A 15,372-nucleotide genomic window follows, 5' to 3' on the forward strand; every position below is an offset into this window, starting at 1 on the left:
TGACTGAATACTGGAAACCATCCAGCTGGAAGCAGCGTCAATCATCAAAAATGGAGCAGTGAGCTCCACGTTGCACACAGACTGGAAAGATGATTGCTCGGAGGCTTTTCTTTCTGCGTGTCAAGTCCAGCCATTTGCAGCCTGTTACACTAACTCATGCAGCTGCGTGTGCTTTGTAACAGTATTTATCATTTTTAATTGTACGTCTTTTAAACATGCTGAATTTAAAATGAAAAATAAGACTATCAAGTTTTTTAAAAAAGTTTTTTGTACAATTTAGTTTTAATTTTCACATCATCGGTGCAAAATACAAAAATATAAAAGATGCAACAGACAGAGCGTTCCATACGGAGCGGTCCAATTTCACAGGAAAACCGATTATGGCTGAACAAGGTGAGGTGATGAGGCGGATTTGATCGAACAGTCAGGATTACAAAATGAACATTTAAACAAAACAAAAAAAATGGCAACATTTCACCAAAACATCCAGACTGAAGTAGCTGCAGGAATCTGACAGATTTGGAAAGAGTTAACCACCCGGGTTAACATCAACTTTTATCAAAACAAAAACAAAACTTAGGAGTTCCTGATTGTGCTTTTTTAACCAACATAAAACACTAAATCAAATTACACAGCACAAATTACAACAATTTTCCCCAAGTTATGCTTCAAAACCTTCCTAAACTGTGTCTAATTACCATTAATAAACTAAAAATAGGTAAATCTAATTGGCTGAGGTGTTTACAGACCAAAAATGGCTTTAAATAACAAAATGACAGAAAAAAAATCAGTGTATCTTTATCTAAATGAGCCGACTGTTCTCAGTTATCAGTCATTAGAGGGGAAAACAAGGTAATGTAGTACCTGCACAGCTATTGGTTCATGATTCACCTTTAAAAGTCCATTTGGAAAAAAAGACAAACGGATACAACAATAAAATACTGTAACTAGTGAAAAACACTGCAAAAACACAACATCTTACCAAGTATTTTTAGTCTAGTGGAAATATTTCAGTACACTTGAAAATAAGACAAAAACTAATAAATTTTACTTTTCAGCAAGTTTGGTTTAGGCAAACAATTCCTTAATATTAACATTCCCACATTAACCTGAGAAAAATGTCATGCAAGTAAAATAATTTGCCAGCAAAACAAATTTTTCATCAACATTAAGGAATTATTCACTTAAAACAAACTCCTATATTTTGCTGAAAGGTAATTATAAGTTTTTGTCTCATTTCAAGTGCACTAGACTAAAAATACTTTGTCATATTTTGTGTTTTTGCAGTCCAGGAGCAAAACATGAGAAAATGTTTTCATTTCACAGCTGAACTTTAAAATAATACTCAGAAAAATAGTAATTGGCCCTTTTGCGTCATGTAAATGTTAAAAGAAATGCCAGAAGAATCTGAAAGAAATACCTGCTTGGTGTAAAAACGAGAAAGCGGGCGGTTAAAGTTAGAAATGAGGCGATTATGAGCCATCGGATTGACGCAAAACTAACCAAACATTCTGGAGTTCTGTTTGGGTTGCTAGGTGACGGGCTGGCGTTGCTAGGTGACGGGCTGGCGTTGCTAGGTGACGGGCTGGCGTTGCTAGGTGACGGGCTGGCGTTGCTAGGTGACGGGCAGTGCCTGCTGATTTGTAACGCAACATTTGGGAGGTTTTTGAAATGGATAACTTATTGCCAACAAAAAACTTCTGAATGTTCTTTTAGTTTAGTGATCTGGCTGTTTTTAGAAGCAGTAGAAACCAAATCTAAGTATAAAAACTGCTTTACAGAGCAGAACAGATAAACTAACATAAACCATCGAACAGGAGACTTAGGAAACAGAATGAAAGCATCAATAAATGTGAAAATATGATTAAAAGCATTTATAATTTCAGTCTAATTATATAAATCATTTTTTATGTGACTGGCCTCGGAAACTTTTACAAAGGAGTGTTTTTCAAGAGTAATACTTGTGTTTGCAGGGCTATTATTGCTCGTCACAATAAGCAATAAATCAATTAATCGCACAATAAGTTAAAATAGGTTTGGACAACAATCCTTAAAAAGATGATCCCCATTAACATCGTTGAAAAACCGCCATTATTTTGATAAACATTTGAGATGAGAACTAAGTAGTTAGTTTGCTCTCCCTGCCCCTTTTGCCTGTTTTCCATGTCTCAGCCAATTTTCCTTATGGAGACTTCATAATTCATTTTAATCATTGTTGTTTTGTTTTCCAGATAAAAATTCTGTAGAAATTAAAGTTTTTTTTATCTTTGAGTTGGTATACTTGCATAAATATGCCTTTATTATTATTAGATTGGTTAATGATGTCAAAATGATAATAACTTTGTTAATCTAAAAAACAAACCAACAAAAAAAAAAAACTGGCCTGGATTTGGGGAGGTTGAAGGTCTTCCACTAAATGAACTGAAGTGCCAACATGCAGCGACTGACACAGGAAGGTCCAATTTTATCACAAATCTACATGTAGAATTGTTCTAAAGAAGATGGAGAGGAAATGTATTCTTGACCAGAACCGGGTCAGTCCAGCTGATCCAGACCGGATTGAGGACGCGTCACATCGCCTGTCTGCGCATGTAGTCCCAGTCATCGTAATCTTCATCAGTACAGCATGACGTCGCGGCATCATCAGCAGGCTGAACCAGAGGAGCTGCCAGAGCGCTCAACTCATCTGGAACATCTGGGCAGCCTTCTTCCTCCTCCGTCGCCTCCTCTTCCTCCTGCTTCTCCAGACAGCCGAACGTCAAAGTGAGGAGGTTCACTTCCTGGCCAACGTTCACCGCCTCCTCCTCTTCCTCAGTTCTCCTTTCTTCTAAACTATCAAGTTTCTGTTCAGCTCCAGGCCGATGTTCTATAACAACTAGGACCTCGTGCTGCGAGTCTGGGGTCCGGTTGGGTGGAGGTTCCGGTTTGGAAGGTGAAGATAAGGATGATGAAGATGATGAGGTGGAGGAGAGCGGGTTGGTGCCCTGACGCAGAGCGTAGTTTGCTCCAGAGGAGCTCATACCGGAGGTTTCTCTGCAGCTCTCCTCGTCTGATTCCTCTGAACTGCTGGAGGTCCTCTTGCCTGCAGGGGGCGCCATCGACCTGATGTTCAGCAGAGACGACGGGGTGTCTCCACAGGACGAAACTTTCACTTCTTCTAAGTGAAAAATGGAGGTCTGGTGGACAGACAGGAAAAGTAGGTTCAGATTTACAACATCTGGAGATTAAAAACTTTTTCAGAAAACTTTAAAATATTTTCCTGAACGCATCAGGAATATAATGTAGCAAAGACAGTGAAATCCTTTATTGTATTCATTAAATGAATACAATAAAAAAGGGACATTGCAAGAATTTTGTCACAAATTCTTAAAACTATAAATATTTCCACCTGACATGCTACCAGAGCAGAAAAAGTTAGCTGAAAACTGCAGAAGAAGCTGATCATTAGCTGAAATTTAAGCAGAACAAATGGCTAACTAACATTTAGTGCATTTAGTGACAGACTTCCTGTCTTAAAATGACAAATTACAAATGGACTCATACAAAGGTTGGGCTGCTGTAATGAAGATTATTCCACCGATTCTGTCAGGGCTATGAATAATTTTGAGCTTGACAGTAAAACTGCTCAGCCTAGTTGGCAGCTCACCAAGTTAGACTGTTCAGCTTCATTAAGCCTATAAATGCATAACAGCATGTTAGTGTATTGGTTAATGCTAGCATAGCTAGCTCCGAGCAGCATGTTGGTAAAGCTGCAGACTGCAGGCTAGCCACTAGATAAGACTGATTACTTATCCAGCTGAGGATAGATAAGATAACCTAGAGACAGAGATACAGAAGAACAGCTAAAAAGACAAAGATAGGATTAGCTCGATACAGAAAAAGACATAAGATTAGCTTGTTACGGCCCCCGGCCTCTTGAGGCTGTTCAGGCTCCCTTCTGTTATGCAGGTTCAGCTGTGAGAGCACATCTTCCTGATTGGCTGCCTGGAGGCTGTAGGAAAGCAGCTACACCATTGGACCAGCAGAGGATTGTCAAGCCAATCAGACGTTGATGAGGCCCACCTGCACCCTATAAAGGCTCCTGAATCCATTCCTCTAGGGGGGCAGCTATTTTGAAGAGGTTTTGTGAAGCTGCCTCCTCTTGTTTTGGTAGTTGCAACTGCTCTAGACAGGTTTTAAGCTAGCTTGGTCTTTGCTTGTTCCTGTTTGTCCAGTTTAGCTACTTTGACTTTACTCCAGTTAAGTATGAGTTAGAAGCCTGAGTTTGGGAGGCTGTGTGCTTCCCGCAGCCTCCCCTTTGTATGTGTGTTTTTCTTTGCGTTGTTTTCTTTTTGTGGTTTATTTTGAGTTTACTTTGAACTGACTTGTTTGGACTTTTGTAACTTTAATTTGCACCTGACATTCTTGAGTTTGTTAATCCCTTTTGTTTTGCATTAATTGGGTTAAATTGTATTGTTTTGTGAAACTTTATTTTGTAATAAATCATTTTTACTTTACACTGTCGCTCCGGACACATTTTATGTTACTGCCCCTGGACCCCTAGACCTTGGGGGCGTAACATAGCTAGAGAGACATAAAGATAGACGAGATTAGATACAGATAGAAAACTTATACTGTAAAAATGCCACAAGTACAATTATCCATGTCAGGGATAATTATTATTTTAGCAGGAGAAGGAATAAATGTTGCTTTTCTGTGTTAAATGTAGGGAATTAGAATGACAGCATTATTTCTCATTTAAAAATGTATTTTTTCCCATAAGATTATTTATGCAAAGTTACGCCAGTAGCAAGCAAGTTTCCCAGGGGGGAAATAACGCATGCAAAACTACCATGAGACATTCACCGGAAACTGCATGGTCTCTGCAGATGGGTGCTTCCGTTTTGTCTCGGTGTTGCAGACCACAGATAAAAAAACAACAACCAAGGCCAAGTCTCCAATCTAAGAGTGCTGACATGGTAGCTGTGGTTCCTTCCTGTTATCACAAATGTTCAGTCTTTCAAATAGTTTGAAATTGAAAAGTTTTTAATGTAGCAGGGAGTGTTTTACTCCCTGATGATGCAGCCATTAAACTTCCCTTTAATGGCTGCATTACTTGATCCTCATGTTTTAAAGTATATTTGCACAGCAGACATTTATGTGGGTTTCGATGTGATAGAAAGGCGCCTGCAATGGTTATAGAGAACAACCTGTGGTGTTTAAACTGTAAAGTGCATCATTAAAAACATTCGGCATATTGGAGCGGTGAGATGACCTGAAACCCATTTCTGTTACCTTCATGTGAGGACAAAGTGAGAGGTTTGCTCTGAGTGCTCTTCCTCGAAGTCAGCTTCCTGTCAGAAACCACTGCGCTGTTTTTATTTCTTCACAGAAACGTTTGAAGCAGTTTTCTCAGAAATCTCTAGATGTGCCAGCCTCACGCCGTTAATCCAAACTGAGGCTTCAATTTCAACGGACAAAAAAAAGTCTGAATATTACATTAGATCCTAAAAAAAAAAAATGCTAGGTTTTCTGAAAAGTATGTTTGTTGACTATGGAACCCAGTGGACCAGAACCAGCAGAACCAGACATGCTGACCCAAATCATCCAGAGTCTATTTTAAAATAAAATTCAGACTTTTTCTTCACCGGAAAAGAGGACTTTTGACCTCACCAACTCAAATTTAAGACTTTAAGACCATTGTGAAAAGAATTTAAGACTTAACACAGAAATGTTCACAAGAAAATCGCAAATAAATAAATGGTACGTGTTGGCAACTGGCGAAGATGAACGTTATCCAGTCAGACGATAAATTTAAACATAGCTAATGTTAGCCAATTTAAAAGCTAATTAGCTAACAAAAGTATATTAGCAGCTAGTTTGCGGTTGCCACAGCAGCAGCCGCCATGAGTCTGCGTGCAAGGCAAAAGTTTGCGCAAAAAAAAAAAAAGAAATCACACAGGAAAAAGGAAAACCAGAATATGCAAGATTAAATCATCCTACCACGGAAAAATTAAAGTCATTTTCCGTTTTACCGGCCAGCTGCGTTTTACTCACCAGAACCGACGGCATCGGACTCCGTTTCAGACAGATGAAACCGGTCCAGAACAGCAGAGCGATGATGGCGATGACGGCCATCACCAATAAACTCAGCACTGCAGAAACAACTGCGTCTGCATGGAGGACACATTATTTTAACCGATTAATCCAGAGAAAACACCTTCATCATGGCAGAAACTGACTGGGCCTTTTTCCTTTCAAACACAGGATTTATTTCCTCATTAATACCGTATTTTCCACACTTTAAGGCGCACCTAAAAACCTTAAATTTCCTCAAAAGCCGACAGTGCGCCTTATAATCCGGTGTGCCTTATATATGGACCAATATTGAGCCACAACAGGTCTAGCAACTACGGTAAGCAGCCGCCGACTTCATTTTCGGCCGTAGAAGAAGAAGCGCGTGGTGCATGCTGGGATAGTTGTCAAAACGCTGGTTTGTTAATAAAGTTTGACTGACCTATCTACCTACCGACCGTCTATAATCAGGTCGTCTGCAGGTCATTCAGCACCACGTTCTCCACCAACATGCTGTGCGTGAACGAAGGGTGACCATCATCCGGCCCAGTCGCGGAAGGCTCTCCTCGCCAACCGGAGTCGGACTGTTTTGTTGACATTCTTTATGTCAACAAAGTGGCTTTAGTCATTCATCCTTTAGTGCAGCTCCATCTAGTGGATGTATAACGTAACTCCAGCCTCTACTGTAGCGTCTATTCTATGCGCCTTATATATGAAAAAAGTTTTAAAATAGGCCATTCATTGAAAGTGTGCCTTATAGTGCGGAAAATACGGTACGTTTTTTTAAGATTTCTATCAGGGTCCATACACTTTTCACAAAGTACAATCAAACATTTTTCAAACTTTTCTAGAACCACACTTTGAAGATAAAAACAATCCATCACCAAAAACAAGCAGTGTTGATTTACTATTACATGGTATAATTTATTACTATTATCATTCTACTGTAGGGACAAGAAAACTAAAATGTTATGTTTGGAAATGTCTCACACATGACTTATACACCTGACTGGTCTGAGAATAAACCACTAATTTAACAAAAATATAAACATAATATATAAAACTACCTTTATTACAATTATAAAGTTCGTTCTATAATTCATTGAGAAATTAGGAATAATACATGTTCATTATATTTAAACAATCCAAATAAGGAGCCCTTATTGCTCAAATTAAATACTTTAAAGACAATATACAAAGAAAGTAAAAAAATACATTTAAAAAAAATGCTCCTGCTTAGTTTTCTGGCATTTAATAGAAATAATTTACTAATTCTAACCAACATAAAAAGATAAAACTCTGATTTCACTTTATAGTGAGGAAAAATACAAGTGTTTTTATACATCTGAACACAGAAATATGTAATCTTCTGGTTTCAACTGTAAACAATGATTTATTTTGTTTAATTTTTCTATTTTTATTTAAATTTAACACTTTGTCCTCTTATTTTTTCTTGTTTAAACACAAATGGGCTCAGAAGATTAGCATCCAATATCAGTCAAAAGAGCAACACTTAATTTCTTTGGACTTCAGGAAAAATAAATGAAGAAAAATTCAATTAAGTTGATAAAAATATTTAGAAATCTGAGTTTTTCCACACAAACCTCTTATTGATTTTGTTCCTCAGACATTGCAGCAGCTCAATAAAAACATTAAATAACTTGTTTATCCAATAAAAACAGGTGAACTGTGTAAATACAGACTGGATCATTTAGAAAACAGGAAAAGTGTTTCCACCTGAAGAAAAGGGTCCTGGGATGGAAATGCATTCAGGCCGGCTGAAGTTGGACGACAGGTTCAACACACCGTCATTGAACCGGATCGAGACGCAGTAATTTCTGCCCGGAACCAGATCCATCACAATTTCCCTGCTTTCCAGGGAGCGAATTTCCAGGGTCTGACATGAAGAGAAGAACGGGGATGTGACACAGCAAAACAACTGACAAAACTGTGATTTTTAAAAAATTAAAAACAACAAAAACATCAGTTTATATACCTTCAGATGTAGGGCTGTACGGCGTAAACATGAAATCTCAGACTCTGTTCATAACAGATCCGATCTCCAATTTTAATGCAATTTTTTTCCCCAAAAAATAAATGACAGAAAATATTTCCAGAAAGTGGCTTTTTTGTTTCAATCATCTCTTCTGTGAATTATCGGGGCCAAATTTTTGTTTTTGTTTAACAAGAAATATTATTATTATGTTGGCACAATAGTTAACGACAAATCGATTACTAACTTAGTTGGTGATTATTTCAACCATCGATTAATCACAATTAATCGTTTGCAGCAGGTTATAACAGCATGATGAGACTAAAGTCATTGTTAAAGTTGCGTTTTCTGTTTAATCCGAGTTGTGCTGAAGTTCTAGTTTTAATATTTTGCCGATAATCTCCACTTGCATTGCAGGTTTGAAAGATTTTATCTCTGAACTTGAAAACAGTTCCTGTATTTAGATTATTTCCAGGAAGAGAAACATCTCTTCTTCCGACATAATGAATAAATCCCGTGGTAACCTCATACTGCTGCAGGCTTTTTAAACCACATCACATGAAGATATTTGTGATTCCTGCTCAGCAAGTCGTATGAAAGTTTAACCCCTTTAAGTTCTGATGATGCTAACAGGATCCATCCAGGCTGCTGAAACCGGCTCCATTTATAAATCGGTACCTCGGATTTGCCGGTGTGGCTGCTCTTGATCTGAAGTTCGTAATCGATCTTGTCGTAGTTCTCCTGGAAGCGTGAGTATGGAGGCAGGAAGCGCAGGCAGAGTTTGGTTCTGCAGGGTGCGACGTTCAGGCTGGGCAGAGGCAGGTGGGCTGGCAGGGCAGAGACACGACGATCACATGATTTACGAACCAAAAGGCAAAGCTCAGTCATCAGTTGAGTACAAACATGTCGATAATTATGGAAGTTTCCCCAAGGCGGCCATTAAAATAACTGAACGTGAACCATTTAAAGGAGTGGCATCGCTCCTCAGATTGGTTTCATTTGATACTGCAAAAAACAAACCTCAGATCAGAATTTAAGAGCAAACTAACCAACCAAGGAAAAACTTCTGTTTTTATGTACTGTGGTGAACATTTGTGCTTTTTATTCTTCTTAAATTTGTAACTTAATGTTCATTTGGTTCATCATTATTATTCCTATTTTTGGAAGAAGCTTGGGTAAGTCTGTATTTAAAGAGGTGAGCATAAGACTGACGTGGCGCCTCTCATGAACATGAAGGAGTCTTCATGAATGTTTTGGGCTGTTGTCATCAAGTGTCATTTGGTAAATGACACTTTTAATGCAGAGTTGACTCTTCTACCCAATTTTTAATGTAGGTTTTAATGCAACTTTGCATAAAAATGTAATTATTTACCAAATAATGCAACTTTTAAAGCACATTTACATTAAAACTTTAAGCCAGACATTCATGAAGACTCCCTCAAGTTCATCATAGGTATTATGTCATGTTTATAACAGCACCGTGTCAAATAAAGTATTACCGAAACCTGTTTTTATATTATTGAACCTTAAGGGACTGCAGATGAAAACTAGCCTTTATGGCTAACTCTGTCATATTATGCAATGCACATTTTCCCTTTTGAAATAAAACAACATGTAATAACCAGTTTAATAAAAATAATAAAAAATGAAGTGATTCAGACAAAGAAGCCTCTTTAATACCAAAGCTATGCCAGCCCTGCTCCAAACATGGAGATAACTCACCTGTTGGATAATATTCTCTAAGTTTGGCTGGCTGGGATGTGTTGTTCCCCAGGTGAGCCTTCACCTCGATATTAAAGGTGGTGACGGGGCGATTCATTACGTGTCGAAATGTTTCAGTCAGGTTGCAGGTCAGTGGGTTCTGAACGCGTTGGCAGCCGGATACCAGGGTTAACTGCTGGTTTGGGTTCTGACTGGAGAGGGAAAACCAAGCAGAAAACAAGAGATTTGGGTTGAAATCATTTTTAATGTCTATGTTCACCATGAGTCTCAAATTAAAAACAATAAACGATCTAAGGTTATCTAAACTGAGCTTTCCTCCTCCCATTAACTAAAGGAGCAGTTTTTTTTAAGCAAACCTATTATGGAAAATTCACATTTTGGATGTTTTTGTACCATACTTCCATTTGGGTCTCAACTACTTCTAAAAACAACAAAAACCCCTTAAAAAAGTCATCCAGCTGTTTAGTTTGGAAATAATTTAATGTTTTTCTTTTGAGTGTGGAAAATAAGTTATTTCAAAAAGTCAGAATTGACTGGAACTATGCAGTTACCTAGCAACCCCAGCAGAGTTCCATCTGTTACCTAGCAACCCCAGCAGAATTCCATCCGTTACCTAGCAACCCCAGCAGAATTCCATCCGTTACCTAGCAACCCCAGCAGAATTCCATCTGTTACCTAGCAACCCCAGCAGAATTCCATCTGTTACCTAGCAACCCCAGCAGAGTTGTCTTTTCCAGCAGCATAATGGCTGCTGGAAAAGACAAGTGTTTTGTTGTCAACTTACCATCCAGAAACCATTTCCTGCATTCTTGTTGGTTGTGGAGGAGGCTCCACTTCTGCTTTTCACATATGTACAATTGTATAATTGCACATCTATCCATGTGGGATCAATAGAGTATTTTTTAATTTGAATTCAATCTGTTTGTAGCCATTTTGGTGAGTGTGTGGCCGGCATCAGCTTATTTGGATTTAAAGTGACAGGACACCCTGAAACAGCTCATTCTGAAAACAGAACTGAGCAAACTAAAATCTTATTATCCAAAAATGAGTTTGGCCTGTCTCAATAACATTTAGCTGGATGATAAATTGTCCCAGGAGTTATTGAGATAAACCATAATACTGATGTTTTGAGACAATTTTCAAGTAATTTAACGGTAATGGCATCATAAGACAAGTAAGTTCACCCTCTCAAAGATCAATAAATTTTAATTTGTAACAAACATTTATGTCTGGAACCGGAAGACTTTTTAAATATATAAAATAAATAAACAAACCAAATAAAATGGATACTGATGCCTGTGTAAACAAAATTATCCTCCAAGAAAGGGCTTGTTGAGACTGAAGACTTTAGTCATCCAGTTTTTGGTAGAAATAGAGAAAAAAATAATCATGCAAATTATCGAGCTCATTTTAATTTATCATGAGATTTATTGATTTATTGCTTATTGCAACAAGCTTACTCAACTGTATTAATAGATTGCAGTGGTGTAGTTTTTCCAAATATAACCACAAAGTTAAGTTTTAGTAACTACAGACACATTTCCTCATTTAGATTTGTCATAACAATTGTTAATGGAAAGTTAAATTAAATTCAACATTCAGACAGGATTTTAACAAACTGGTATGGATTATATCTGTTAATCCAGTAAAGTAGGTGATTAATTACTACATAAATAAACTGTAACCGTAGATGAAACGGCTGACAAAGTGGTTTGGTCCCAGTAGCTTTAATTGAAATCTGATATTATCCGGATTCCTGGGTAGCGGCTGCTGGTTTGTTTAGGAAACATTTCCTGAAGTGAAACTCCTCATGGATCTCCAGGTTTCTCTCTGGGTGAGAGTCTCTCAACACAAACAGTGACTCATCTGCACCGTTGAAACCACGGCAGCCTGCAGCGGTTTCCACTCAGAGACGCCACCAGGTGAGACCCACCTGGAGGTATGAACGCTGAAATACGTCCCACTGGGGGTTCCTGCCCCTTGTTCCCATGTCAGCATGTAACCCGACTGATCCAAGGTCACCTTGACGTTTAGTGGTGCTGGGAGCCCACTCACAGCTGCAACACAAAAACAACCAGCACGGTAAGCAGAAGGGGACAAAATGCAAGTTTTAATGGTAAATATATTTTCAATCATGGGGAAAAATAAGGTTTACAGATCATCCACTATAGTATCATATACTTTTCCGAAATTCACGAACTTTTCCCAAGTTTTTATACTTTTCCAGCTAAACAAACAATCCAAAATAACTAAAAAAGACTTTCAATTCACTAATATATTATTTATTACAGTTACTAATAATGTCTTGTTTCTAGTATTTTTACTTTATAGAAGGGACAAAATAAACTAAAATATAACAAAATTTTATGTTTTGAAAAGTTTATTTCACTGAACCTATGTTTTAAAAAAACTAAAAATGAAAATGACAAAATAAAAATTACAAATAAAAATAGAAACAAAAATAAGAAAATGATAGAAATAATTTTATCCAATTATTTGTCAAAATAGCTAAATTAATCATTTGAAGCAACCCTGATCATAACAATGCAAGAACAATTATTGATCGATTTTTTTTTTTTTTTTAGGAAAAGGCCACATGACTGTGTCACAGCAACAAAAGCCCCAAACACAAATACTGCTCTTGTAAAACATTCCTATTTGTAATGCACTTCTTTAAGTCATATAAAGAAATGCGATTCATACAATTAAACTGCAAACTGTGACTATAGTTAATTATATTTATGATTTTTTCATGCTTTCATTGAACAGTGGGAAAAAAAAAGTAAGCAGAAAACTCTTTGCTTTGCTTGCTCTGTGTTTTACTGGGTTTTTAGTCCATTGAATTTTGCCTGATTCGCTTTTAGCTGTTATATTAGTGCCTATTATAAAGGATAAAGCTGGTAAAATAAATAACAGGGATAATTATCGACCCATAGCTTTAGCCGGTGTACCATCCAAGGTTCTGGAGAGGATTACATTACCGTAAATGAGACAGAACATTTTCTCCTCGGATAGCCAGTTTGGTTTTAAATCACAGCATGGCACAGATATGAGTGTCTTTGCTTTGAAAGATTTTAGATTTGTTTTTTATGTGTTTTACTGATGTCTCGAAGGCTTTTATCGGGTTAATCATGAAAAGTTATTTTATAAGCTACACAACAGAGGGGTTCCCAGATTTATCATTAGAAATGTGTCCTTTTGTTTCATGCATCAGTTAATATACATAAAATGGGGTAATTGTGCGTCAGCGCCTCTTAAAATAAGGAACGGGGTTAGACAGGGAAGTATTTTGTCTCCTCTTTTTAATGTGGATGATTTATCAAAGTGGCTACAACACTGTGTGACAGGGTGTGTTGTTGGTGGGACCATAATTAACCATCTGATATCTGCTGATGATTTAGTTATTTTTAGTTCTTAGTGCTGGTCTTCAACAGTTATTGAGGACCTGCTCACAGTATGGTCAGGAGTATGGCATTATGTACAACACACTGAAAAGTAACATTATGGTTATAAGAACCAAGGAGGATCAGAAGTTGGTTGGTACTTCCTGACTTCTCCTTACCTGGTGTTCTTAAAGTGTGCAGTGCTGTCAAATACCTGGGACATTATATAACTGATGACACTGATGGACATTTACAGACAACGTTGTTTAATGTATGCACAAGCCAACATGCTGGTATGCAAATTCAGGATGTGTTCTGCCTCAGTGAAAGTGTCAGCATACTGCACTCCTCTGTATGCTGGTCGCTTATGGAGACAGTAGAAACAAAGCAGTTTACAGAAACTCCAAGTGGCTTACAATGACAGAATGAGGATGCTGCTTAGGATGCCGAGCTGGGTCAGTGCTGGTCAGTTGGTGTTGGTGTCTCCACTCTTCATGCTGTCTTATGAAACCTTATGTATAGGTTTATGTGGAGGCTACATGTTTCTACAAACAACATCAACATCATCTAACAGATATTTCACAAAGCTCAGTCAGGTTTAAGTCCAGAATGTGGAATCACTGGCGGTCTAGCCTTTCTGTAAATCAGTGACTATATGTGATTATTATCTTTTTATGTGATTGTTTCTTTTTTAAATTTTCTTAAATTATCTTTCTATGGACCCATTTGTGTCTTTAATAAAGCTGCTGCTGCTGATGCTGATGAACTCAAAATCCTGACAGTTCATTAACGGAAAATTATCATGATGATGAATCAAAATTATCATCATGATGAGAAACTTATCATGATAAATGATATGACAAATGCTCACTGTTAGCTTGAAAACAAAAATACGTCATAGTTTCAAATTACTTGCAAGTTTCCCTGCTCTGTTTATAGCAGTCTGTCACATAAAAACCCAATAAAAACTTTGAACTTTGTGGCTGAAATGTGAGGAATCGTGAAAAAGTAAAACGCACTATGCCAAGTCTCAAACAAGTTTAAGGACAGAGCTCAAATCGTGTCAGCTGCCACGGCTGCTGGAAGCTGACACAGATTCAGTGGCAGATTGGATATTAAATATGGATATAAATAAGTTTACTTCAAACAAATCAATAAAAACAATAATAAAAAGAATACATCTAAATATGCAACTGCCACAGATTCGGTGACAGATGCCACCAAATTTGTGACTGTTTGTGTGTTTGTACTTATGCATTTTTTATTCATTTATTTAGTCGATTTGTTCAAAATAAACGTATTTGTATTGATATTCAATTTGCCACAGAACCTGTGTTGGCTGCCAAAACTAAGCTGTGGCACCTGTCCCCGGAAGTGCCACTGCCAAGATATGAGTGTGCGGTCTCTGCGATTTGAGCATGTGTTGCAGTTCATGGGTCCACAATGAGCTCCGAACCCGATAATAAATAGATAAAACATAAAAAAGCTCAGAGAATCATAATAATCCAGGTGTTTTGGGGTTTCTGTTTGGTAAACTTTGAACTCACCTGTCAGAGCCAGCGGCAGCGGCAGCCAGGTGAGAATCCACAGCAGTTCAGTCATGACGGAACCATCTCAGAACCGTTTTCTCCTGGACTCAGCTGCTTTCATGTTCCTTAACTCTTTACTTACCGCTTCTCTTTAAAAGTTAGCAAAAATAAACACAATTTCCCCAACGAGTCCAGTAAACGCCAAATATTTGGACGATACCCCACTGAACAGACGCCCACTCCCCGGAAATGTGTCGCTAGCTTAAACACGGACTAGCATAGCTCGGAACCAGTAAAACTCCAGAAACCGAACGGAATTTTACTCGGAAACTGGTTCGAAATGAAAGTATGAGGTTTCCCAGCGGCATCCATTAGGGCTTCAGGGAAATACTCCCACCACAGACAGAGGACAACCCATCCTGGGAACCGTAATATGTACGCTTGCTGCTGGTGCGTTCACTGACATGCGGTTACTTTTGAAACCTCTGTAGGAAGCGTTCATAAACTATCATACCCAGGTAGTTTATGAATGGAGACTTTATAAACTATCTCGGTATGATTCTACAGTTATAATTACATATGCTACTGATGGTAATTCAAACATTTACTTACTTGCGATTCCCTTTCTTTTTCCGCATGTAGATTTAACATCAAACGTCCGACTGACAATACATGCAACATAATACGAAGC

General features: G+C 37.8%; 1 protein-coding gene across 1 annotated transcript; it reads right to left on the reverse strand.

Annotated features, from left to right (window-relative positions):
- Nucleotides 1-263: 263 nt before the first annotated feature.
- Nucleotides 264-15,143, reverse strand: LOC106904584 (interferon alpha/beta receptor 2-like). The gene is made up of 7 exons (XM_014968997.2): nt 14,700-15,143; nt 11,703-11,826; nt 9,770-9,960; nt 8,726-8,874; nt 7,792-7,951; nt 6,037-6,152; nt 264-3,176 (listed from the first exon to the last, which is right to left on the reverse strand). The coding sequence occupies exons 1-7, from the start codon at nt 14,752-14,754 to the stop codon at nt 2,571-2,573; spliced, it is 1,401 nt and encodes a 466-aa protein (XP_014824483.2). The 5' UTR covers nt 14,755-15,143; the 3' UTR covers nt 264-2,570.
- Between the last annotated feature and the right edge of the window lie 229 nt (nt 15,144-15,372).

This window comes from Poecilia mexicana, unplaced genomic scaffold (genome assembly GCF_051168715.1).
Source record: "Poecilia mexicana isolate PSO_F unplaced genomic scaffold, ASM5116871v1 scaffold_2, whole genome shotgun sequence".
NCBI lineage: Eukaryota > Metazoa > Chordata > Actinopteri > Cyprinodontiformes > Poeciliidae > Poecilia > Poecilia mexicana.

Bases quoted from the DNA above. Each gene is read 5' to 3' on its own strand.
- LOC106904584 (XM_014968997.2), bottom strand. From the start codon at position 14,754: ATGACTGAACTGCTGTGGATTCTCACCTGGCTGCCGCTGCCGCTGGCT. The intron at 7,952-8,725 runs GTACCGATTTAT...TCTTCATGTCAG, and splicing joins GCCACACCGGCAAATCCGAG to ACCCTGGAAATTCGCTCCCT. The intron at 3,177-6,036 runs GTGAGTAAAACG...TCTGTCCACCAG, and splicing joins GTCCGATGCCGTCGGTTCTG to ACCTCCATTTTTCACTTAGA.